Below are 27130 nucleotides of genomic sequence, written 5' to 3' on the forward strand. Positions count from 1 at the left end.
TTGGAACGTCTTCCAGAAAGACTGCCAAATTGTCATGTGTGATGTCGTTGTTGACTGACCTCAACTGCCCTCAGAATATTCCAGTCTAATGTCACCTAATTTCTTATTCTGTGATACCTTAGACTTCCTCATCTGCTTGCTAAGCACCCTCCATCCACTTGAGTCTTCGATTTGTTGCCTCTGTTTTACTTTCAGTGTTGCTTTTGTGTCTCAAGCTTACTGCTGCATTTTGATGAATATCCTAATTAGTGCAGCTTCTTTTTATGTTAAGTACTGGTTGTAGTATCCCTGAACTCTGGGTTTGGTTCTTGGATCTTCTTCTGCCTTTCTTGGTGATAGTTTTCTGTAGAACTGGGAGAGCATTTGAGGTACATTGGTTCACTGTTACTGCTACAGGTATTTGAAATGTCACTTCAAATAATTTGCTTATATTTTGTCTGCATATTGCTTGTGTTAGGAAATGGTCTAGGATCAAATGGTATAAACCAAGTAAGATGAAATCAAGGAACCAGGCAAAGAGTAAGACTTGATGGGACTGAGATCAGGAACAGAAGCAGCAGAGGACTTTGGGAGCAGCAAGAGCAAGGCAAAGGTGGGCTGCAACTGGAGGGATCCAGACTGCTTGGTTGGGGATCTTGGACCAGGAATAAGTGAAGGTGGAGAACTTCCAGGCAGGTGATCAGAAAGGGAAATACATTAATCCATCAGAATATAGCTATTTCTGGTACTAATTACTTCTGTATAAGTTTTCAAAGCATTGTGGATTACTTGGTTGGTAGACTGTATTTGCTTCTTCCCTAAGCAAAGGTGTTGAGTTCCTGGGTTTTGTGTGTCGGTTTCTGTCTGCAATCATTAATAAATGTACAATCAGTAATAAAAAATCCAGATAAGAGAAATAACCTGTCTCTGGGGTTACAGTGCATGCTTATCTCTGTCCTTTATCCTTCAGTAGGCACTAATGACCACTATTAGAGAAAACACACTGGACCAGTGAAGACTCAGAGCACTGATTCTTGAATTTTAGACTAAAGCTGGGAAGAGGGATTTTTATTAATTTTTCATTTTGTTGTGAATACCTGGGTTGGGTTTATGAGTGTCTTCCCTGAGCATGGGTAGTTTAATTTTTTTTGGATCATAGCGAAGCAGCTGAAAACCTTGGCTTGTAGCTGCTTGTGACTTGTATTGCCTGGCTTGCTGGTGGAACCTGCCCCCCTCTCCTCTTAGCTGTTCAGAGTTGGCATATGGTCTATCTGAGGTTGAATCTAAGCTGATTGACTTAGTGCTGAAGTGGCTGACTGATGCTCACATGCAGAAACAGCAGCCAGAAATTGTTGCAGAGTAATCTCTAGCAATGAAGCCATCAGAAGCTTCAAGCAGGGAGCTGGGAGGTCTGGACAGGCTCAGCCGTAGGTGAAGTGAATGTACATTGTGTATCTTTTTGGGAAAAATAAACCCAACTGTATGTCCACTGCATTTTATTTTTGTGATAGTCATCTGTCTGCATTGGGTAACCCAATTTATATGTATGCTATATGTATGCATGTATTGGATAACATACACAAGAGGTATGTTAGCACTTTAAATTTAGGCTTCTTTGCTTGTTCCCTTTCCCTCTTTGGCCTTGGAGTTGTTTCATCTTCCTTCCGTTTTTCAACATGGTTGATAATATCTGAATTTAGCACCGAGAAACTATTACTGCAAGTTATTCTTGTTGAGCTACATTGAAGCTTAGAATTTGACCTGTGCTGAACTTAAAACAAGAAATAACTATTTCCTTTATAAAAATATCACAAATAAGATTTTATTTAAGAAATTATAATCCTAGGAGGTCCCTTAGGAGCTAATTTCCTTTCTCGATTCCTTTACTTTCATCTGTAGATTCTTCTAATCCAAGAAACTCAGCCCCGCCCCCAGTTGGTTTCGCTACTGTTTACAACATCATGGGGTTCCCGAATGTCCCCTGCTGCTGGCACAGCCATGGGAGCTGACAGCTGTCTCATAGGGCTGCACATCTGGGGGTGGATGAGCCGAGGTGAGGGTTTAGCTTTTGGACTGTCTCTCCTTATTTATCTACATAAATCACTCTCTACTACAGACACTTTCTGTTCTTTAACTTATGTGTTACTTCATTTTTTAACTACTACTGAGTTTCTGAATTGCCAGTGAAATCAGCATTTTGTCATGGCATCTGCTGTACCATCACTTTGTGGAAGAGTCAGTTCTGATTCTGGAAGAGCATCCCCTGGTGTTACAAGACAGTTTCATTCTCCAGTCTGAGCAGGGCAATTCTTGCATACAAGCCATCTGCAGAGCTGGTGCTGACCTCTCTGAGTGCACCAGTACTGGGTGTATACTGGGCAGGCCAGTTGTTCAGTAGAAGCTTTGTAGGCAAGAAGTGACATCCTGCTTAGTTACAGACACTTCATTTCAAGACTTGTCTTTTAAGTAACTAATGCAGAACTTACGGAGGAAAAAAATACTTTGAATATATTTGGAACAAAATATGCTTGGAGTTGAAATGAATCTGAGATGTATCAAGTGGCATCAGGAGTAGAGTTTGTCATGCTTGAAATGTTATGATATTTTTCAGTATATTTCATTTTCATGGAAATGCGGGTATTCATTATTTGTAGTGTTCTTTTACAGTTGATTTTCCTTTTATGAAAATAATTTCTTGGTGACTGAAAAGAAAATCTTGCAAATAGGAGCCTTTTGACCTAAGTGTCAACTACACTCTGCTCATGATATTCTTTGTTACTGTTTTGTAGACATTTCTGAGACTAAAAACTTCACTTTAAAGCAATATATTCAATGGGTAGAGTTGGGTATGTTACAAATAGGCTCATTTCTGTCCCTTGCTATCAGAATATTCCAAAGTGGAATGAAAAATCTCACAGATATAAATATGAACCAGTTTTAATTTGAGCATTATTTTATGGTGGTTGTTTTTTCACCACTGGAGAACATCTGAACAGGATGTGCAGGAGGTTCTCAGCGTTGGTACAAAAGATACATCTTAACTGCTGTTGTAAACAGTGGGAAATCTGAAAAGTCTTGAGTGAAACAAATATTGCTGCTCCCTTAGGTATGCAGGATGACATATGGATTTTAACCTGACCTTCAGAGACTTACATATTTGGACTTTAAAAGTCATGTCTACCTTAACTCTAGTTAAGGCAACTTCACTGTTGAATTTCCAGATAATGTTAGAAATGCTGTCATTGAAAGTATTTATTAATAGAAAACCATTTTTCCCCTACTGTATGGTGATAGAAAATGGAGTGTCATACACTGGTGCCTTTTTTTTTTTTTTTTTGGTACAAAATGTGGAGTGGAAGAGTATATTTCCTGTTTTTCCCAACTTTCTGATATTGCCTAGGGAGTAATGGTCTCCTTGACATGAGTCAGGGAAGTAAAGAGAAAACTATTTATTCCTGCATGGAATACAAAGATTTCATATGTGCCAGAGCTGTGTGGTGAAGTGTTATTTATCTTGGTTTTGTTTGTCTTGCCAGTAAATGAGTAGATGGTAACATTTCAATCTACCCTTATTCCAATGAGAACTTTCTCTGGGAAGAAGACCATTGTCAATTTTTGTGTTTTTATTATGAGTTCCGGGAAAGTTGAAGGATTTTTTCCTTAAGCAGGGAAATTTACCTATGTTGAACTTCATACTGTTTTAACTATTCTGTTCTTTGTAACTGAGCTTGTTATTTTATGGTGAACTTTGTTTCCATGTATGCTATGCTGGATACAACTGTGTCTGAAATAGGCTTTATTTTTATCTGGTTGTATGATGAGATTCAGGAACAATTAGACAGAGATCCCAACATTTTATAACTTAGTAAAATCTCTGAATTTTAAAACTTGCTCTGTGATTGTATAGGAAGTCTTATTTCTCAGTCTTGCAGGATACTGAGATTAACCATGCCTTTTAAAGTACTCAGGGTTATGTTTTCTTCTTGCAAAGTACCTTTGAAAGATGCTCTAAAAGCAGTAAAATCTCATGTGTACTGCGTGGGACACCAGCCTTAGCCTGCTGTACAGGGCAAGAGCATTCTGTAGCATGTCTCCAGTCAAAGTGTACCACACCCTGGTCATGTCACAGTTCTGGTCTTTAGTGATTTTATTTATTTATTTATTTTTCCGTTTATTTTTGTCTGTCTGTAGCATACTGTTGGTTCTAAGTGATGTCGCAACAGTTGTTTCTAAGGTCAGTAACAGGGACAGCTGATTGTCAGATCTCCACTGCCCCTCTACAGTAGCTACTTGTTTATGGGATTTTGCTTCTCTAAGATCTCAAGATCATCCTGTTACCATGTTGTCTAGAATCTTTCTGTCCTGCTACCTCATCTGTCTGTGCCCTTAACTGTGCTCTTGTTGCTGTGTAGAGCACAAAGCAGCGAGACTAAGCTACCAGAATCTTCAACTGCCTGTCTGGCATCCTTCCCCGAGGCATGTAACTGAGTGGAGGAGATAGGGAGCAGAAACAAGAGAAATTAAATCTAATTGAAATTCTGTAAGCGATCTCATCCTCATTTGCAGGTATTCAGCTCCTCATTCATTTTAGACAACAGATATTTTTCTGAATAAGCTTCAGAAAGATGAAAGCACCTTTTAGAGAGCAAGTCGTCAAAAAGGTTTGGTGCTTAAGCATTACGAGCAACCTGATTCTTCTGAATGTCAGTCATTGGGCTGTAGGGCCTTGCCAGTTGTAATTTACATGTGAGCCAACTAAATGAAGTTCAAAAATTGTTCTCAGTGGTGGAGTAGAATTTTGTGTTCTGTGGGTCAAAACAATCTACGATTGTAGAAATGTACACCTAGCTCAGTTTAGTGGAATTTTAATCTTACTTGAATCCATTAGTGACAACTTCTGCTACATGGTCCAGAATCTCCTTCCCCTTTGCATGTTTGTCAGTGGTGTTATGAACTGTTATGTGTCAGCTGTATTAGAATAGAAATATGTGTCAGAAAACACAGCGCTATCCGCAACTGACTCTGAGAATCATTAGCTGAATAGAGCAGATCTATTTTTAGGGAGCTGTAATTGCACAAATATTCTTTTTTATCTTCTAGGAGTAGAAGTATTGCAACAGGTAGAGCTTAGAGGGCACATCTGTGGGTCTGTGTTTTGCCACCCACACAGCACTGAAACTCCTGTGTCACACAGTAGTGTTACACCCATCCTGTGGCATCATGCTGCAAATGAAATGGTGTGATGTGCACAGGATTTTCGTGGGACTACTCTATCAATATGGCTAGAAAGCCAATTAGTAATTGCTATTAAATATTAATTTTCTCTGAAACGGTTTCAGAGAATTGTTCATAATTCGTCTTTTAGATCTAGAGGAAAATCTGAAATATCCAAAGGCAAAAACACAGAAAGTTAATTTACTGCTTGTGTTTCTTTCCAGAGGACAAAGTGGAAGTCACTGATTAGTGTGGAAAAGTTTTTTGTTTCGAATGGTTTATAAAGGTTGGAGAAAGGTGTTGCTTGTGTTGCAGAGACCTTGTTAAGATCATATAGTTGTACACCTCTGCTTTTCAGCCTCTTCTTCACGAGTAGCTTTGAACACATGGAAATTCTATATTGTCCTTACACTTTATTTAGCAAATATTAGCTAAAATATTTAAAACTGGAGATTTCTAACTTTTGAAAAAAAAATCTAAAAAAAGAAGTAAGAAAAGCTATGAAATTCAGTGGTTCATTCTTGCAGTGATGAAGTTCTGTAACCTTAAGGTACCTTTTAAATTTATTTATTTGCTTCTTAAAAGAGCTTTGCATCTCCACCCTAAACCATTTACATTAAATTTCCATATTTTTCATTGCTTTAGGTGGTCAGAAGGCAGCTGATAGGATAGATATTTTTTTCTTCTCCTTCAGAACTACTAGATATCAGTGAACAATCCACTATAGAAAGAGACCTGTAGAAGTTAAAAATAGTTTTGGAGGCCTGATAATGACTTCCATGCTTTAGACCCTTTGCATTTACTTGAATGTAATCTAAGATTAAAATTTCTTATTATTCAAACCATTTGGACCTTTCTTTATTGTAGCAACAATCTTCTGATGAGTTTTTTAGCAGAGGTAAGAGTTAAGTCTTTGAAATATAACTACTCTTGCAGGCTTCATACTGCTGTGGTCGTGCATGGCTTCAGAGGAGGGAAAAGGAAAAGTCAGTGGCAAGGACAGAGCTTACCTTTTCATCAGCTGTTTTATGTGACAGCATTAGAACTTTACCTTTATTGAGCCACAATGATGAAGGGCTTAACTCTGCAAGATGCTAAGCAGCCTGGCTTTGATTTAAGAATGAACCTAAATCTGTTCTTAATTCTACGCGTTTAAATATTCCCACTGAAGTCACTGGCTTGAATCAGAAATACCATGACAGTCGTGACAGTCTTAAATCTCAAGTAGATTTCTTGTTTGTATGTTTGGACTGGCACTGGGTGACTGAAAATGATGGTAAGAAAATGATGGGCAAAGAGAGTCCCCTTTGAGGAAGATCAGAGAGCAAGGCGAGTTAAGAGTGAAGAAGAGAGGACACTGGAGTTGGAGATGGAGATTTGAGTAGGGAGAACTGGTAAGAAGAACCAAAAGAGAGGCCTGCAATCAAGTGCTTCAAGAGAAGGCATTTAAATGAGAGGTTAGCAGGAAGAGGAAGTTCTAGAAGGAAGAAAATAAGAGTTTTGAAGAAATTATATGAAATGCTAAAATAGAATAGAAAGTAACGTTTGCCAACAAGGTTTTAAAAAAAGGACACTGGTTAATAAAGAAGATATGACAAAGGTGAAAGACTGACAAAAAAAAAAGATTTTCCCCTTTCAGTGGAAAGGGGAAAAATATTGTTACTGAGAAAGAAAATTTTTGAAGAAGTGAGGATAGACCAAGTGGGTGATTATTTGTGCTCCTATAATTGATATTTCTTTGACTGATTTCTGCCTCAAAACCAAATGAAAAGATAAGAATAGATAGATATTTGAGCACTAGTTTATATGAATGATTTTGGTAACCTGGTCTGGGATCTGTAATTGGAGAATTCAGATTATCTTGGTTACTGTTTTACTTAGGCTGTTTCTTCCCAGGGTATCCTGACATGTCTGTGGAATGGACACAGTCTGAGTGGGTCTCAGTGTAAGGCTGTCCCCTTCCTTCTCCGGAGATGCCATCCTTGCAGGGCCAGGAGTTGGACTTCTATGATCCTTGTGGGTCTCTGCCAACTCAGGATATTCTGTCATTCTATATTCTATGCTCTTTCCATAAGTAGAATGAACCTGGGGGAGAACCCACCTTCTTGCTTGAGAAGCAGTCTTATGCTGCAAATAAACACAGAAATAGTTGGAATATATCAGGACTCTCTTAATAAACAGCAGTTTATCTAGTGTTTTAAAAAGTGATTCAGCATTCTGGATGTCTTAAAATATTCCTGTAAGGGAAGATTTTTCCATCCTTTCACATGGATGCCCTTGCAAAAAATCAGGTTCTTTTCCCTCCCCCTTGTGAACTACAGAATATGTTATAGTAAGAAAAAAATGCTGGGGGTGAACAGTTGCCTCATCCTTTTAACCTCAGAAACTAATCAGATTAAGCTTCAATACTTAAATATTTCAGTAGTATAATACTAAGTGATGAACCTTATTTCTGTCAACTCATCAAGTTATCAGCCCTAATCTACACAGAAAAAGGAAACTGGTTGAAATGCATAAGTTAAAATGAAAAAAACCCACTCATACCTGCGTAGAGATACATTAGTATGCTCATTCTGTAATATATAGCAAATCTGGTGCAATTTTCACATAGAAGCTCTCCCATAGAAGCTGTACCTTCTTCCAGCTGGAGTGAGATCATGTTATGTCTTGTTCAAGTGGAGAAGGAAGAAAGTATCCTCCTAAATGACTGTGCTCTACAATGGAGACTGAAGAACCATGAAGGTTTCTTATGCTTGTATCAATTGACTGTGATATTCTAAGAAAAAAAAAAATCTATCTTTTCTAGTTAATAAGGAATATGGTGTATATCTGGAATCTAACCAAAATGACTAACCAGTAGTTTCATTTAAGGGCAAGATTGTGAGTTACCAGGACCTTTTTTTCCAGAAAGCTGGCATGTATGAATTCAGAAGCATCTTCTACCACTGTTTGCATTGCTTTATAAAACAATGATACACAGAATTAGCTGCATGGGTATCAAAATAAGCAAGGAAAGCTAAATAGTTCTTACCTTTTAGCCATCTGTAATTTCATCTCAATGTAGAGCCAGTGAGCATGACCAGGTCAGGCTGAAGTTGTACAGTGCAGCTGATGAAAGTGAATTAATAAAACCAGTGCACCATGAGCCTGTGGGAATGCAAGTTTCTTCTGCTGTGATATAGGCATAAAGGAAAGATTTTTGTAAATATAATTTCCATTTTTGTTTAAGCTTTTTGTGGGGAAAACAGCATGCTGTAGTTCACGTGATATTAATTTTATGATTTTATTTGTATAAGGAATGAAATAGTTATCCTTTAACTTAGCAATTAAACTCAATTGTGTATACCATTGTAGATGCTTCTTTGGTGTTTGAAAGCAAATAGACAATCCTTTCCTTGTGGTTTTGTTTTTTTACATCATTATAATTTTCCCCTTGTACACAATTTCTTTGTGACACAGTGAACATTTCTAAAAACACTAATACTGTGTGAACCAAAGGAGGAAATAATCATGGGACATGTGAATCCAGATATTTTGCTTTCTGAAGACTCGTTCAACCTTCTGTCTTCAGAAATAAGCAAATATTTTTATGAAGTTATGAATATAAAAGACAATAAAGATATTGTTCTTTTTCTGAGAGTGTGTATGTTGACTCAGGAGGAAGTCCTGACTGAGTTATGGAACCCTGAAAATGATGACCCATTAGGAGACAGAGCTCAAATTTTATTCAATAGAGAGGTTACTGCAAGTATCAACTGTAATTGTACACAAATAGTGACTGTGTATGTGAATATTTATCATTTGCATTTTAAATTTGTCTAGCAGCATCTTGAGGGCATCTTGTTTTCTTCCATTTTAAAAATCTGAATAGCACCTGTAATTAAGGAAGAAAACTGAGCCCTGGAAGCTAGGTAGGACTTCCATCTATTGATCTGTGTAAACCCAGCTTACGCTGTCAGGGGAGAAGCAGTCAACTGCTGAGCTGCTTTGTCACTGACATAAGCCGAGAGAGGATTTTTTTTTTTTTTGTCTATACTGTTTATACACCAGTCTATAGACCTGCTGGCTGGTTGAATTTTAAAGAGTGCGGAGGTTTAAAGACTTGTCCCCCGAGGGATGCTCCTGCCAGTTGGGAAGCGAGCTGAGGCTGCTCTGCAGAAGTTGAGTGCACGTGTGCTGGCAGGGGAGGGACGGGCTGCGCTGGGGGAGCGCCGGCCTGGGGAACGCTGCAAAACATACCCATAATTTTCAGGTTGTTTAGTCAAAATATTGAGCTAATACCTTTGGTTTTTTTGTTTTTGTTTTCTTCTTCTTGTGTGATAATTTATTCTGAGAGAGTACAATGGGGAACATAAATGAATACATTTCCATACCCAATTCTGAGTCAGTGCTAAGCTTACCAGGCAGCAATTAAAATCCTTGGTAGTGAGGAGAACGTAATTTCCTATAGTGTGAGAATAGGTGCAGATTTAGAAAAAAAATTACATACTCCATTTCTCTGGAACAGGAAAAAACAAACCTTATAAGCCTGAAGAGAGAGACTATTTGGAAATGTTTAGGAAATTCCTGAGTTAAAAGTTTTGATTAGCCTGTTCTGTTTGTTTTCTGTCTTTAGAGTTTATTATTGCTATGACTAGAATCCTGTGTGCTTGTTCCTGACTGCAGAAATTCAAATGTTTACCTGCCCTGTTTGTGTTTTGCTCCTTACCCTTCTGCAGTGGGCACTCACAGCAGGCAGGATGGTGCTTGAGCAGTTCTTTTTGGAGAGTATTATATGTACTGTTGTTGTTCAGGAGTTAATAACCTTTCCCAAACACAACTGTGGCTTTCATATCCTTTATCTTTGCTGACAAAGTAAAAGTTCTAAAGATTTCTTGAAGTCTCTTGTATGACTGGGAAATTATAAAAATGTTGACTTTTTCATTTTGTGCCACATGATATACCTTTGAAATTTTAAAGAGTGGGCACATCATACACCTTTGAAATATTGTAACTAGCACATGCATATTGTAGGCAGTCATCTTTTTCCTGAACTATTCATCCCTTGCTGATAAACTTGGACGGGGTCTTTATGTTTTACGCTATCCACTGAGCCAGGCAAATGTTTAAAGTAAATAGTAGTTGTAGTGTGTAGGAATTTAAATACATAATTTCCCCTAATAGGAGTTCAACATGCAGTAAACAGTGTTCAGGCTAGAGAGTGCTAACATCTTAGATCAGCTTCTTAAACACTTACATGCAGCTCTGGAAATTTGTAATCAATATGCATTTTTCTGTATCCAGAAATACATGTCTGTTGGTCTGCTACAAAAAGGGAATTCTGTAGCTTTGACCGACTGCATTGATGTCTGCTGTTCTGCCTCTTCTTAGCTGAAGCGCTTCACAGGGGGTTTGTTTTCCCAGTTGGGAGCAAGGAAATAAAACCTGTTTTTCTAGGATCTTATAAAAGAATTTTGGGGGTATTTGCTGCTAACTGATCTGGTAATTCACTTTAAAAAAAAATAAAAAGGGAAGAAAAATGTTGACTAGTTTGAGAGCATTTTTATATTTTAATTAACACATTTTATGTGCCACTAAACAGCTTCTGAAATAAAATTGTGCAAGAAAGAGTGACATCATCCTTTTAGGCTATGGTACGAATGTAAATCTGGTGGATTTTGCTCCCCCTCCGCCCCCCCCTTTATTAATAGGAAGGCTTGCTTGTGAAACCCAAAGGGTTAATCATATAAATTTCTACTTTGGACCAGCAGACGATTTCCATCATTTTCAGCGTTTGACTATGGAACATGTATAGAGTTGTTATACCTCTCTGTAATTCATTCTGCTGCCAACTTCATTCCCTTTTCTCTGCCTGCATTTTAATTGAAACAACATTTGTATTTTTGAGCCAGGATCTGTCAGAAGTCCCTGTGGCTAGTCTGTGGTACAAGTAGCAGCAGACGTGGCTTACCCATATGGTGTGGTGCTTCTTGTAAAATCCATATGGCCTTGTTGAAGGGAATCCCAGCGGGGATGTGAAGGGTGTTAATACCCTTCAGGCCAGGCCTTTCCCTCCTGGGGCTTCTGTGGCATTGTCTTTGCAATCTGCCAAAGCACAAACTTAATTCCTTTTTAATAATCAATTATTTCAGTCCAGGAACGTGTGCTGTATTTTTGCAATCGTATATTCCTTGAATTTATTATTTGTTATGAATATTTTTGGTCATTTTTAAAAAGCAAACCTTTGAAAAGCCTTTTCAAAAACCCGTAACTTTATTTCTTTTACTTACATTTTCAGGAAGTGCTGAACAGCGTTCCAAAGTTCTGCTTTCCTTTTGACATTGAAAGGTATGTGCTACAGTTATCATTTATTTAAAAATTTTCAATAGAAAATTACATTTAACGTAATTACAAGCAAGGATATAAAGAAAAGGAAAATGTAATGTACTCCCAAAGCTTGCACCTGCAGATGAGAAAACATGCCCTTTGTTGTTCAAGTAAGTATGAAGTCACCAGTAGGAAGCTATCACAGCAAAATGCAACCTTTACAGAATTTTGGGGATATCTCTGTAAAGTTAGAGCTACATTCTGACTCCCAGTTTTGTCCATTTTAATTGTAAACACCATCTGTGTTAGTCTAAGGATATAACATAGTTTCCTTCAAGCGGCAGGCTTCATAAAAATGTTACAGTGCACCAGGATATGAAAACTCACTGAGCAGTACTGCAAACATGTTGCTTTGAGTTCAAAGAAATTGAGACTTTAATTGCATGGAAGTAGCTGAATATGCAATTGATTTTTCTCAGAGAAGAATCAAGACCGTTATTTATAATTAATTAGTCCTTACCTTTCTGGTATCAGTTATAGTCTGTAATTCCATGTAATGCTGCCAGTCATTTAAATTGTTCATATTAAATGTTTTTATTAATGAAAATATTTATTCGGGCTTGTGAAAATGATTAATGGTAATTAATTTAGTAGGTTGAACTCACTTAGTTTGGAAAACTAGTACTGTCCAAATTGGCAAAGATTAAATTAGAAACTTGATTTGCATGATTAATGAAAGATATATCCAGGTAGTGTGCAGGCTGAACCAGTTTCAGGACATGGGCATCAGTTGTAGATGGAGATTCAGAGACCAGAAGCATTTTTCAGATGCAAGAAGATTGTTCTTTCCTCTCTACACACACCATCTTTTACTCCACAGAGAGCAATCTTTGCAGGAAGGCACACTGGCAAAATAAAGATCTTTATAAACACAACTTCCTTGAAGTAAACTAGGTTCAGTCTTTTATAGATGAATTTAATTAAGTTGTTTGGGGTTTGAACTGGTTAAGCTCACTGTCCTTTAAGCTGTTTTAATGACTTAACTAATATGGTTGTCAGTGTTGGCTTTAAAGCATTAAAGTCTTTAATGTGCTTAAGATATGTACAGAATTGTTTAAAATTGGTAATGAAGATGAATAATGGAAATAAAATTTGAGGATAACAGAAAAAGGTGAGGTTCTGTTGCTGCCATCCAGTGGCAAGAAGATAATCAGTGGCAGCAAATAATTATTTTCAAATAACTGGCCTTAACTATTCCTGTTGAACCATTCAGAAGGCACTTGGCTACTTGTATGAGATGGATGAACTTAATCAATAAACTGTGGGAATACATGAATTTATAGTATAGCTAAGCATGTATTTTAGCTGAGTGTCTGAAGGAGTAAAAACCAAAGAAAATAGAAAAAAAAGAAAATAAAAAGTTATGGGACGTTTGTTGCCTGTCCTTTAATACCCTCTGTGCCCCCCTCCCCAGACATGCTTTTTGACTGTTGGCCCCGTGCTTGACAGTAAGGCAGTGCTCTCAAAGGTGCCAAATTTCTACAAATTTTGTAAAAACTGGTGGTTGGGCAGAAGGAGGAGAGGTTCTTGGGAGCTGAGATAAACCGATGAGGAGAATAAAGCCGACGTGTTCAGTCTGGCCCGCTGACGGCTCAGGGGCTCCGCGGTGTCTTTAAAACAAGGTGCCGCACTCGCTGCTTCCTGTGTAGCTGGGAGCTGAGTTGTAGGGATTTGTGGGAGAACCAAAGGCAATGCGGGATCACGAGAGTATAAAAGAGCACAGACAAGGAGGAGGGAGGGGCAGAGCTACTGTGGAGAAAAGGACAGAAATGCTGGAAGCTCATTCAGGAAAGCAGGAACTGTTTACTGGCAAGCCGTTTGTGTGAACAGCTTACTGGCTGCTTGGTGTATTTGCCATTTGCTTCTCAGTTCAAGCATTTTCTATAATGTGGACATTATTTTTTTTTTTTTTAAGAAAACCAGTTGCATTCTGCTTTCTCAGTTTAATTTTTTTTTTATTTTGAAATTTGAATGATAAAGAAAAGGATTGGGAAAAACTGCTGTAGTTCCTTTTCATATGGCTTTTTTCAATGGACATTTAAGATGTGACTAGTTTTTTTTCTAGTCATATATGTGCTTTTCACTTGCCTGATGAAAATATATATATATATATTTTTTTGTCTCGTGCAGAGGATCATGGTAGATGATACACCTAATACCCCGAAGTATTTTACAGACAGATTTCAATGACAATTTCTCTACAGAAAGCTTTGATTAAACCAAAATAGAAAATATGTGTTTCATTGATTGAGCATATTGAACTCTAGAGAGCACAGTTTGTCAGCCTGTATTATGTGTATTATACATGTATAAACTACGTCAAGCAATATCTGAGCCTATTAAGAGGTAGAAATTACCAGTGCTAAAGTGATAGATTCCACTGATTCTGCCAATCAAGATACTTAAATCAAAAAAATGTGACTCTGTTCCACAGATTGCCTCTGGATTTCTACTATACAGTAGAGTTGTAGGGAATGGAGTATTATTTCTGTTATCTAGCTAAATAAAACTCATTAAAGTAGGCAACCAACATTCTTCAAATTATGGAAATAGGAACGTTAAAGCACTATTAAAGCACAGTGGTAAAATCATCATCACCTGTTTTCTTTCAGCTCACCTATATTAGTTACCGGATGAACTGAAAAATGAATAAAATGAGAATGTATGTTTGATTTTCTTTTATTCACTGTACTACAGTGATCATAGACAGAGATCCAGATTTAGTTCTCACTGTTTGATGCTGCTTGCATCCTCTCACTGGATGTACTTTATCTTTTATGCATATGTTATAAATAAATGTACACTACTTGTTCTAATTATTAAAAATACATACTGTGAATGGTGATTAAAAATCTAGAGGTAACTCCCATTAAATTTAAGCTTAAAGTCAAACAAAGAGAGGCACAATGGTGTTAAAAAATTCTTTGACGATGACTTAAACTTTGAGTTTTATGTATAATTTTTTATTGAAAGCAAGCACATATTGTCATTACTGCTGGTTATGGCTTACATTTTATTCTGAAGAGGTTAGGAAATGAATTGCATCATAAAGTTCTTGAGCATTTGCTCCAAGAACCTATTTCTTTTTCTGAGAATAAATTATTTTATGTTTAGTAAATGATGCACTTGTATAACATTCTGACAGTTTCCTTATATATATTTACGAATAAGTTCCCTTTGGTACACAATTCCTTTGGTTTTTTTATATGGACTATGAAGATTTAACATTTGAGGACATAGAGATTTTAATTTCCTTTTAGTGTTTGCTAAAGTAATATTAATGCATCAGAGAAAAACACTCTGTCCTCTCTCTTGTTCTTTGAGTCCTTTATGTAAATTCTGCATGTTTTTCTTCCCTTTTCTTTCTCCAATAGTCTTCTTTATTTTCACTCTCAACCCAAAATTCAGGTGTAACTTTGCAGAGTCATACACTTTGATCTCTGCATCCATCTCTCAGTTATTTAGCTGGATGATGACTAATGAACAAGTGACTTCTCCTCTTGTTCCTTTTGGAACCATTTCAGATTCAGTCCGAAGTTGTGCTACGTCACTGCTTGACCCCTCGTTTTTATCTGTGCTTCGAATCTCCCCCATTTCTCTCTGCCATAGGTACCTCCCCTCACTTCTTTCATTCCTCAGTCTTTTCCTTTTCAGGATGAATTTCTCCTGCTGAATGTGTAGCCCATATATATCTTTAGATAAGACACTCTGGGAACTGCCTGTAGGATCAGCATGGAGACAGTGATACATATCTCATTAACTCTTCCTACGATACTCACCCAATCACAGGGAAGCATTAGATTTTGGAGCATAAGCAGTGATGTTGCTGCTGCAGTAGAGGATTTCTCTTTAGCAGCAGAATATCACTCAAGTATGGGAATTAATGTGAATATTATTTAACTCCTAATCTGTTAGGGTCGATGAGTAATAATAGCAGGAGTGACATCACTGGTCACTCTCCTGTTCTTGACTAATGCTGTTTCTGTTATTTCTGGTGAAAGTCTGTGCAGAAACGAGACAAGTGCAAAACAATGGCTGTAGAGATCATTGGATTTGCAGATCTCGTGAAAGGCAGTTATATCTTACACGAAAACTTTGCCTTCAGAGTAAATAGTTGAGAATGAAAAGTAAATAATCAAGAAAGTATTTCAAGCTGGACAGGTGAAGATAAATAAACTAGCATTTCTTTTACACTTCAGTCATTGCAGTCAGTTTGCAAGATGGGTTACAAACTCAAACATGCGGCAGCAGTTCTATACAACTGATTTCTTTGTATCTTTTTGTCTCACTGTATTATGGTCAGTGTGTGCATAATATTGAACATATGTGTGAGAGAGAAGTGTTGGTAGGGACAGGCTGCAGTGTGCACTGTGTGCACTGTGGAGTTTCCATGTGTGTGCAGAAGTGGACCTGTCTGAGAGGAAACCTGGGAGTGCCAAGGGAGCCACAGTGTGCTCCCATAGACCCTTGGCCAGGTATGATGATCAGGGCCCCTAAACAGAGAAGACTTCTGTTGCAACTTAAATACTCCCAGTGAGAGACTTTGCTAAGTAACTGTGGTTTCTTTTAATGCTTCCAGCATTTGTTGTTCTGAAAACATAACCCTATTTAGAAGATAAATATGCTTTCTATTCATGGGAAATGTCTTAGTTGATGGTGGCTTTGTCCATTTCTGTATCTTCTGCAGTTTTCTTCCTGTTCCTTTTTTTTTCTGAATTGTAAGGGGTTGGGGCTTCTGGGAAGCAGAGCTCAAATGGGATAACTCAGTTGGAACAGAGCAGCCCTCCACACAGGGAACCTTTGGAGTTGTTGGAGGGGGTCTGGAAATGGAGAAAATAATCCCTGAAGCTTAGATTTGAATATAGCGATTAGTTGAAGAAGACTGCCCAACCCTGAGTTACTGTCTATCTCTCTAGTCTCTCCATCAGCTTGTACCACTACCTTAACATCTGTTTTTCAAATTCCTGCTTGAAACAGTTTCTAATATGTTCTTTGATTTGGGGAAAATTAGGGTGAATTTGCTTTTCACCATTTAGCTTGGGAGTTGAAATACCTGTGAAATTCTCAGGTTTAGGTAGCAGCTGCTAAAACTCCAATCTGAACTATGTACTTCAGTTACACTTGTCAAATACATGTACGTGCCATTTTATAATTAATGATACGAGTAACTTTATGACTTATTTTTGAAACCAAAAATCTGTATTCCCATGCATAAGGTCTTTAATTTTTTGGAACTCTTTAAAAATTCCTAAAATTCAAAGAAAAAATAATTTCAAACATCTACTCTATCCTAAACTAATTAATTTGGAAGAGGAGCAATTTTTGTTGAGAATAAGGAATACATTTAATGATTAGATATGCTGTTTTTTGTTTGAAGGAGAGTTTCAATTCCTGCCTTAATCAGCTCTCTTAAGGCTCTCTTAAAAATGAGACCTGAGTGATGGCTGTAATGTAAACAAAAAACTTTAAAATGACTCTTTACCTATTCCATGGGTACCAAGGAGCCTTTTCTGCATTGTGTAGGTACATACTTAAAAAATTTTAAAACCTATTTTTATTTCTATAGTGAACTGTAATAACCTTGAAAGAGCTCATTGTAGTCTGCAGGCTTAATAAGTATTTACACACATTCTTCTAGTGATTTATTATTGCTGAACTAAGATTAAAAGTAAGCATGCAGGGCAAGAGTTGAAAGTGAGTCAAAAGCAAGACAGAGGAATGAGTGAGGAGAAGGTCGGTGATGCTTGGGAACAGTTTGTGCCTGCTCTCCCCTTGCAAGTGAGCAATTCATGCTCTCTTCAAATCTCCAACTAGACCAATGTTCTGCAGGAAGGTTTTGAAGCTTGGCTAGTTGATCCTGTGATCCAGTAAAAAGTCTAGATAACATTTTGTTCAGGGAATTCTGGTATGTAATAATTGCATTTTAGCTGTGCTGATTTTCATGTGAAGAAAAACTTGAGAGGCATCAGTGTTGTGGTACAGTAGCAGTACCAGGAGCTGCTGCCTGCCTCTGGAGGTGAGATTTGATTTCTGAACAACTGAATGTGCCATGGTGCAACAGAGAGGCACCAAGTCACTTGGCCCAACATTTGTCTGCGTGATGGAACATGCTATATATACGTTAAAACTGTAGTGCTAGTGCTTCTGGAATGTTTTGTGTGTCTGGTTTATGCATTGTGGTTGTCTATTGATAGACAGAAATCCCCAATTGACATTTGTTTTTCTCTGTAAGGCTTGCATATAGTTAGTTTTAATTCTGCTGAAGAGGAGTGGAAAAACAGGCCTCCTTGCTGCCCCCACATCTTAAGTGGAGCTCTCAAATTAGAAACCTAGAATTAATTCAGTATTTTAAACTCTGATCAGAGAATGTCGTCCAGATGGATGGTCACTGGCTTCTGTTAGCTGTTCTTTTGAAGCAAATGGGACCAAATGCAAACTTTTGGGTTCTTGTGGATATTCAGTTTTAGTCTTGGAGTTTTTCTCATATTAAAAATCTGAAACTTGCTGCTTACATCTCTTTCTAAACTGTGTGGGAAGCAGTTTTCAAGCCGGGCAACTTTTACACTGACTGTCAAAATATGGAGCTGACTCTCTTAAAAAAGCAAAGATATTGATTTGGAGATGGTGAGATGGCATTAGAATTGATTCTCACTGAACTCATAACTTGACTGGGCTATTTTTAATAGAAAATACCAGAATTTAAATCTCATTTTTAAGGTGGCTGTGTGTAGTGATGTTTTGTTATGCTTTAATTGCAATACTGGTTATTTTCCCATATCATCTTTAGGTTTTGGGAAGGGAGGCTGCAAATAGCTGGAAGCAGGAGATCCTAATTGATGTCAGTTTTTGGGGCTAAGGAATTGAGTTCAAGAAGTAATGGTGTAGTCATTTGTCTAACATACATGTACACAGTACATCAAAAGCAATGCCTGCATAGATGGCATGCTGGTTATGAGTTATGAGTGATCTCTTTAGGTTAAGATGATGGTGCGCAGAGACCCCATCCTAACCATGCCAGGTGTTCTATGGTGTAAGGAGAAGCCAGTCAGGGCTGCTGGGAGCTCCAGGCCTAACAGTGGGATACAGCAGAACAAAAGAGTGGGAGCAGGAGGCAGCCGAGGTCACTGCACTGCATTGCCAGTGCTACTGACTGAGCAGCTACTGCTGAGTTACTGTGTGAGCCCCTGGCCACAGTGCGCGCAGGGGCACTGAAACCACGCTGCAGGTTTCATGGCAGTCTGCTCTCAGGAATAAAGAGGAAAATGCAGAGATGTGAAATAGAAAATTGCTTGGTTGGCAGGGGAGTAATAATGCCCTATTATTGATGGCTCTCCGTGGTACCAGGCGCAGTGTACAGGCAGCATGACACAGAACCTGAGCGAGGAAGGGCTGAGCAAAAGCCACTGCGCATTTACCATTTAAGGAGCGCACTAGGGTTGTTCCAGTCCGTTGAAGAGAGCTGAGGAAAGTGTTTGTTCTAATTATTTGAGTTTAATTACCTAACTAAAAAAAGTCCATTCATTGTCATGGGTTTCCAGTGGTTATATTGTACTTAATGTATCTTGTAGTGTTGTATGCACAGGCTTTTGTTTCAACCCTGTTGCTGTATGTTCATGAGGGACTAAACTAAACTGAAAAGAATGGGAGACTGCAATCTGGGTAGTGGTACCACTTAACTAATCTTTAAGCTTTTGTCATACGTATGTTAAGCAATATAATGTACCTGTGTCCTATGTAACTTCTCTTGCCCTTTGATCATCCACTTTTTTTTTCCCCAGGGGAAAATTTTCTATATTTTATTTCGGTGGAGTTTTAAAAAAACACAAAACAAGCAAACCAGGAAAAAACCAACCAAAACCACAACAAAAAAACCCCAACCCGTATTACAAGGGATAAATTAAAAAAATATTTTGTGGTCTTGGACTGATAGACTGAGGTTTGTGATGGTTTTCAGCTTCTCTGGGAATTCGTTTTCAGCTCGGTCATCTATGATTGACCCACAAATGACACATGTTGATCATAACACTTAACTAGCAGGTGCTTAGCTATTTTGCTGTAGAAAATCATGTAAGAATAGGAAAAGAACAGCAGACAATAGAATTACAGGCTGAACTGTTGCATTTTATGCTTTCAAATCTCCACGCACTCCCCATCTTAACTTTGTTTTCATTTGGTTTTAATGAAATCTTTAGTAGTCTCTTCTGGACAAAACCATTCTATGCCACACATCACCTCTTTTGGCTGAGAATGCCAAGTCTACCTAGAACTGATTTTGTTTGGGAGATTTTGGAAAAGTGAAATATGTATTTCTGTGAGTAAATTTCAGATACAGTTTGTTTGTCTTCTAAAATGCTTACATCAAATGCATTTTGCAATTTCTGTGAAGATCACTGAAGTTTGGTCACGCTGAGAGCGGGTCCATCCCACAGTCTCAGTTATATTCTGTCTGAAGCTGACAAACTGCACAAGAGAAAAACGTCCTGCTTGAGAGCCTAAAGGAGAATTAGAAACATCATGACAGTGAAGATGCCATTTGTTAAAAGGAAATTGAGAAAAGGCTCATACTGTCAAGCAGAAAGTGGGGGATCAGGACTGGAGGTTGGAACTAAGATCTGGAGATGAGTATGTGCAGTCAGAGGTGGCATGGGAGGGGTGGTAGAAACTCAGTACAAGTGCATTTTAGCCTGCACTGCTGAGGGAGTGCTGGCTGCACAGAGCTTGGGGATAAGAGGAGGTAAATTTGGTGTAAATTTACTCTGTCTCAAGTGGGTATGTATTTTGATACAGTCTTGAAGATATTGTTACTTATTTTTTTTAACTCTTGTGCTGTTAGTTCTTGATTATGTTCTAGCTTTTACATTTCCAGAACCAAAAAAATTTGCACCGGAAGATAAACTCAGCACAAATTCTTTTCTGGGCAATGTGTAGAGCAAAAAAAAGGAGGAAAATCTGTGGAAGATGCATAGGGAGGCTACAGGCTTAACCAGTGAAGATTAGTCAAAAGGGACTGAAAAAAAACAAACTAGTTTTATAATAGCTGCTGTAAGCCAGACCCATGTTATGACATGTAATAAATTATTTGTAGAATTTTAAAACTTTGTTTGGGTTGCTGTTCTCCACAGCTGAGGTGTGCTCAAAGCCAGTAAACTGTGGCAAGCTTGTACTGGCTCTGGCTTAAGTTTATTCTGTGCTTAAGAACAAACCTTATGAAATGCCCTGTACTTTCAGAGTAGGGGCCAGATGCAGTGGAGCACATCAGCAGGAGCACGGAGCTAGGGCAACAGCTGGGGGCACGAGTGAAGGAAGGACTGGGCTCTTCTGTGCCGAAGGGAAGGAGTGGGGTGCAAGAGACAGCCTGGATGGTGGGAAGGGAGAGAAGAGTAGCAAGGTTTGAGCATGGAAATACTTGAGACCAGTGACTTAAATGCTTGTGTTTTGTGTGATTTAGTGGTTTTATGCTCTGTATCTGGTTTTCCAGGGTGTCCCAAAACCAAGTAGGACAACATTTCACCTTTGTGCTCACCGACATTGAAAGTAAGCAAAGGTTTGGATTTTGCCGTTTGACGTCAGGAGGCAAGGTCTGCCTCTGTATTTTAAGGTAAGTTGGTATAAGAAAAATTAAGTCAAGGAGTCAATATAAAAAAAATACAAGAACAAAATTAGCTTTTGCAAATTCTCTGCTAATGTGTTTTACTTCTCTATCAGGGTATCATTTTTCTACAACAGTGATACTCTGAGTTAATCTTTTCTTCCTTCATCAAGCTAGAAACAAATTTTTTTGCTGTACTCCTAACATTGTCGGTCTGGCTTCTAATGCTGTAGTAACAATGTTTAATCAGTTACATGCACTCAAGTGTGCACATTTAAATACAGTATGGACTGCTGCAGAGCAAAGGATGTAAATTCTCAGCTGGTGTAAACCTGGGTATTTCTTTTAACATTTCCCTGTAGACATACATTAGCTAAAGATTAGTCAATGGTCTGTTACTTGGTAGAAATAGCTAGGAAAATGAAAAGTGGCAAGCTGTAATTTTTCACTGAACCATAACCAAAGCATTGCCTTTATTGCTTATATTGTGACAATTTCAAATTTACAATGCACAGCTGAATGCATAACAGCACTAGCTTCAGACCATTGTACTTCTAGCTGGGGAGTCTGTTTGTCTTCTCTGTGTGTGTGTGTGAGAGTGTGTGCTGTGTTTAGCTCAGACAGAAAGAATGCATCAGTTTCCATCTGATATGTTCTGGTATCCAGTCTGGTTTTCGCTCTGAATCCAAGATCCATTAGAAGTGATGAAATGAAAGAGGACTCACTAAGCAGATTTCTTTTGGCATTTTATCTGTTTCCGCCTTGCACATGATTATTGATCTTAAATTAACCAAAGGAAAAAAAATAAATTAACAAATGAATGCTGTCTTTATATATAAAGAGTGTGTGTGCATGTTCACTGTGGCTTTTGTCTATATATCAAAATAACATAAAATGATATTTGCTGTGTTTATATACACACGATGACTGATGTATGAGCAATTCAAACTACTTTTTCATTGCAGGTATTTGCGCAATAGTCATAGACTTTTAAACACACAAGGGCAGGTGTACATAAATGCCATGTTGAATTACCATCTCCATATGCACATCCATGTATATTGCCTCAAACAAGAGGAATATATTAAGATTGCCGACCGAGGCTTTTACAAAGACATCTAGAGATAGTCCAATACAAAAAAGTTAACTAAATGAAGTCATCATAAATAACTGAAATATAAGCAAGAATCTCTGAAAAGAAGAGCAGAAACAAGCCAGTCAAAGTGATGAGAAGGAGATACCGTAGAGATTTAGATAGGCTGGTGAGTGGGTAACAGGACACAACTTTTCTGTTGTGCGTGTCTTTTGTCGATGGTACCAAACCATGTATTAAGCTACTAAAGATGGAGGATTTGAACTACTGAGTGGCATTCTTAACTGAAAGCTGAAGAAAAGGCTGCTTGTCCATCAGCAGTTTAAAGCGGTGTCTAAGATTAAAGTCATGTGGTTTATGAGACTTCTCTCTGTAATTCATTCTTTATCTGAAACACTAGCTAAAGGAAATTATCCCTGAATTTGCAGCCACATGATCCTGCTTTAAACTGGATAGTTTGAAACAGAAAATATACTTGTACATAGAAAATTCTTGTATAAGTTTTACGGGACTTTTTTTGTGTTCTGTATACACATGTATATGAATTGTGTAAACAGAATCTTCTCCCAATCAGAATGTATTGTTCAAGTTCTCTGTATGTTTATCAAGTGAAGAAAAAATCCTCCCAGGTAGCTTTCTCAGGCATTGTCAAAAATGAACATGCAGAGCTTTCCTGCAGTTGCCAAATTCAAAGTGCCTGTAAGTGCTAAACCATAGTAAGGTGAGAAAATAAATCTTGGATTATTATCCAGAAAAGTTGTGCGATTCCTTTGCAAGTTTTATTTTAATTTTTTTTTTTTTAAACTGCATGGCTGCTTTGTGAAGCTCTCAGTGTGGATTCTGCTGTATCGCCTCCTCCCTCTCCACAAACTGTTGAACTAATGCAGCCCTGTAAGACAGCAATAGGCATATGTCACAATAGGCATATTGTAAAATACCTTGTTGTGCTCATATCCTGTACTGGATCTTTTCTCCTAGTTTTATTTTTTCTATTTTTAGGAAATGGTTTTGTTAGTTGAGGTTTGAAGTGGCACAATAGAAACTTCAGTGTTCACTTTTGAATAATGGGAGCCTCAGTTCTTCTGGCTGTTGTTTCTAAGTACCACTGCTGCTTGCAGTAGGAATAATACTTTCAGGGTTTACATGAAATTGTTTTTGTATTACTTGAACGGTTTTAGTGCAAAGTACAAATAATTTGTAAAAAATCCTGAAACTGTTGATGGACTCTGAGGTTGACCTTATGTATGCCGAGGAACACAAAATGCATCATTAAAATGCTTAGTCCTAGATTTCATTAATTTTATGACTATAAAATTGTCACCTACGTTTCTAAATGAAATACTCTAATAAGGAAGACAGGTTTATGTGATCAGGCTTTGTAGTTCTTCAGTTCAGACCACGCTTGAAACTTTTTCACTCTTCCTTTAGGCAAATCCCTTAGAAGCAGAATGTTTCAATTTTACACATTTTGTGTCAATTTTCCAGACAGAAAAGCAGCCCCTAGACATTAGACATTTAGCTACGGAAAGGCAGTTTCCTTAGTTTTATTTGATTACTAGAAGTTAGATTCCTGCTGATAGTTCAGGACTGTTAGTGGTTACCTGACTATTTGACAGAAAACATTTCCTCTCCTTTGTTTAACCTTTGACTCATGAATGTAAAAGTTTTATCAGAGCTATAGCAGAAGCACCAGTGAGGTGGAAGTCTACTTATGGCAACAAGGGTTATGTGTGACTTTGAATAAAAGTCTGAACTCCTGCCTTGTGGCTCATTTGGATTGAAAGAAAATGTTAAGTACGTTTTTAATTAACCATGAAATATCTTGGTCTCTTGCTTTTGTGGCAGACAGTGGCTGTACTTTTAAATAAAGACCCCTGAATTCTCAGTCAGGGAATATATATCTATTAAAACAATACTGTGTATGTTTTGATGTTTCTCTTTATTATGGAAGAAATATTTAGAAAAATTTTTGTATGTTGTTGGAGGTTACCCTATGTTTGTCTTGTATGTTTGTTTCTCAAACAGCTGTTGATTATAACATGAGGAATGCAAAGACAATGTGTACAATTAAAGAAAAATAAATAGGAAACTAATAATGATTTCATAGCTTAAGAAATAAAATTATTTTTATTTGAAGTTTAGGTTTCTACATACATTAAAATTAAACATTAAAGCCCTGTTTTTTCTCTGCTTTATCTATTGTGAAGGGGCTTCATTGATAACCTTTTGACATTTTCATAAAACAGCTAATTAATTATAAAATGCACTCCTCATACATAATTTTATGAATACAAATGTGGTGGTAAGGTCTTTCTAGTAATGGACTTTAATTTTGATTTTTATCTGTTGTTAAGGTACATATTAGTGTGACAGTTTTGAGTTAGGAATAATATATTGCAGGTCTCTGTTAAATTCAGCCACTTCAAAACTATGTCTTTCACACAATGCATTTCTGTACTGACTTGAGAAAAAGTTGTTACCCAACATAATAAATGGTGATGGACACTTGAGTACTGGATGACTTTTCTGTACATAGACTAGTTCTTCTGTGCAAAACAAAGATTAAATAATCTTGCAAGATTTGCTAACAGGACAAACTAAGAAGATTCTTTTACCTGTAATACTTCTTGTTTTTAGCTATCACACACAAAAGTGCCATAAAAGGCAACAAGGCCAAGTGCCAGCTTTCTGCACATGGGTCCCAACAGCCCAAGCAGTGCTGCAGGTTGGGGGAAGAGTGTCTGGAAAGCTGCAGAAAAGGACCTGGAGGTGCTGGTGCAGCTGAACATGAGCCAGTGTGTGCCCAGGTGGTCACAGAGACCAATGGCATCCTGGCCTGGATCAGAAATAGTGTGAGCAGCAGCACCAGGGCAGTGATTGTCCCTCTGTACTGGGCACTGGTGAGGGGTGTCTCAAATCCTGTGTCCAGTTCTCAATTCAGGAAACACATTGAGGTGCTGGAGCGAGTCCAGAGAAGGGCAACGGAGCTGGTGAAGGGTCTGGACCACACAAGTCATATAAATAGTGGCTGAGGGAGCTGGGGGTGTTTAGCCTGGAGAAAAGGAGGCTCAGGGGAGACCTTGTCACTCTCTATTACTCCCTGAAAGGAGGTTGTAGCCAGGTGGGGTTCAGTCTCTTCTCCCGGGCAACCAGTGACAAGAGGAAATGGCCTCAGGTTGCACCAGCAGAGGTTTAAATTGGATATCAGGGAAAAATTTCTTCAAGGAAAGGATTGCCAAGTACTGGAACAGGCTGTCCAAGGAGGTGGTGGAATCACTGTCCCTGGAGGTATTTGAAAGATGTGTAGATGTGGTGCTTAGGGACATGGTTTAGTGGTAGATTTGGCAGCGCTGAGTTAAGGGTTGGACTTAATGATCTTGAAGGTCTTTTCAAACTTACCGGATTCTCTGATTTGATGTACAGTGCTTTATCCAATATGATGTACGGGATAAAGATGTAAAACATGGGCTTTAATAATCATGGCAATGTTTATCTATGAATAAATCTGTTTACTAGAGTAGTCCAAATGGACAATTAGGATTATTAACAAATGTGCCTTCCAAAATGGGCCTATGATATGTGGACAAAAGTGTTGGCTGACAGCCTTGAGGATGCTACAAAATGTGAAGAGCTTATACTTGGTCTTTGAACTGAGAATCTAAAATACCACCTGAGAGTTGTCTTTATTATGAACACAGCTGTGTTTACTTTTGAATGCAGAGATGCATTCTATATGCACACACACAAATGCATTCTTTATTGTTTATGAAAAGGACAAATATAACAATTCTTTATTATATTGAATTAATTACATTTAGCAAATATATAAAAGAAACATATAAAGTGAACTTTTTTTGCTTCCAATAGGTCTTTGTAATATTTTGTTGCAGTAAGAACATTATAATTAAAAATATTGACAAAAAGTTTTGCAATGAAACTGTTCTATTGAAGAACTGAAGATTATGTGGAAAACAAGCATGGGACAGGTTCTGGTGGCCTTTGGTTTCATGCCATATAATGTAATGGAGTACTTGTTTTGATTTCCTTAACTTTTCAGGTTTAAGAGGCATGTAGAATTTATATTAACCTCATGTCTGTGATTATAAGGCTTAAAGCAATTCTTTTTCCAGCCTTTCAGCTCAAAGGAAACTGACTTTATTTTATAAACTATGTTGAAGTAGTGTGTTTTTACAGTGTTTTTCTTTGTACTTTCGTTACACAAAGACATGGAAGTGTATCATGAGCCTGATTTTGCTAAGGGAATAAATTCTTGTTCAAGTGCTCTGGTCAGCATACCTCACTGTACGAAAGAAAAATTCTCCCATGGCTTTTTGCTAGGGTTCATTAATTTCAAATAATGAATTTGACCTTTTTTGCACAGACTTAAAAATTGTATTTAATTTTTCTTTTCTCAGTAAGAGAGGAGTTGAGCTCATACATACAGGAAAGAAGTATGGTAATATTTTATTGAAGTAGGAGCATTTATTTTTGTAGAATGCTGTTCATAAATGTTCATTATGAAAAATAGATGATCAGATGATATTTTGGAGTATTCGACAGCAAAATATACTGGGGTCATGTATACTGCTAACACAGAGGTGATAGCAACAGACTGGAAAGCCTTTAGGTAGTCTCACCTGTTTGTGTGTCCAGTGTTATAAAAATACTTTGCAATTTATACCTACCTTGTGCCTTGACTTGGACAAAACACTAGGACAATGTTACAGTCCCTGCTGCAATTTGAGGCTGTAAAGCTGTTCAGTAGCTCTGACATTTGCAGGTACTCTGAACGCTGTGGTGAACAATTCTGTTTGCCCATCTAGGCTGTGTTTCAATGATGTGTAAAACCAGGTTAACATGATTTCAGGAGATAATAGAACAGGAGTCTT

General features: G+C 37.7%; 1 protein-coding gene across 3 annotated transcripts in view; it reads left to right on the plus strand.

The window, feature by feature from the left end:
- Positions 1-27130, plus strand: part of DENND1B (DENN domain containing 1B) — a 156856-nt gene that overhangs the window by 45716 nt on the left and 84010 nt on the right. For all 3 annotated transcript variants that reach the window (XM_051804427.1, XM_051804434.1, XM_051804443.1), the window contains exons 4-5: positions 11471-11520; positions 21038-21157. In XM_051804427.1, coding sequence (XP_051660387.1) covers positions 11471-11520; positions 21038-21157 — 170 coding nt within the window. The remainder of the gene's footprint in view (positions 1-11470; positions 11521-21037; positions 21158-27130) is intronic.

The sequence above is a fragment of the Manacus candei genome, unplaced genomic scaffold, assembly GCF_025592945.1.
Source record: "Manacus candei isolate 608988 ecotype Guabito, Panama unplaced genomic scaffold, ASM2559294v1 h1tg000005l, whole genome shotgun sequence".
Lineage (NCBI taxonomy): Eukaryota > Metazoa > Chordata > Aves > Passeriformes > Pipridae > Manacus > Manacus candei.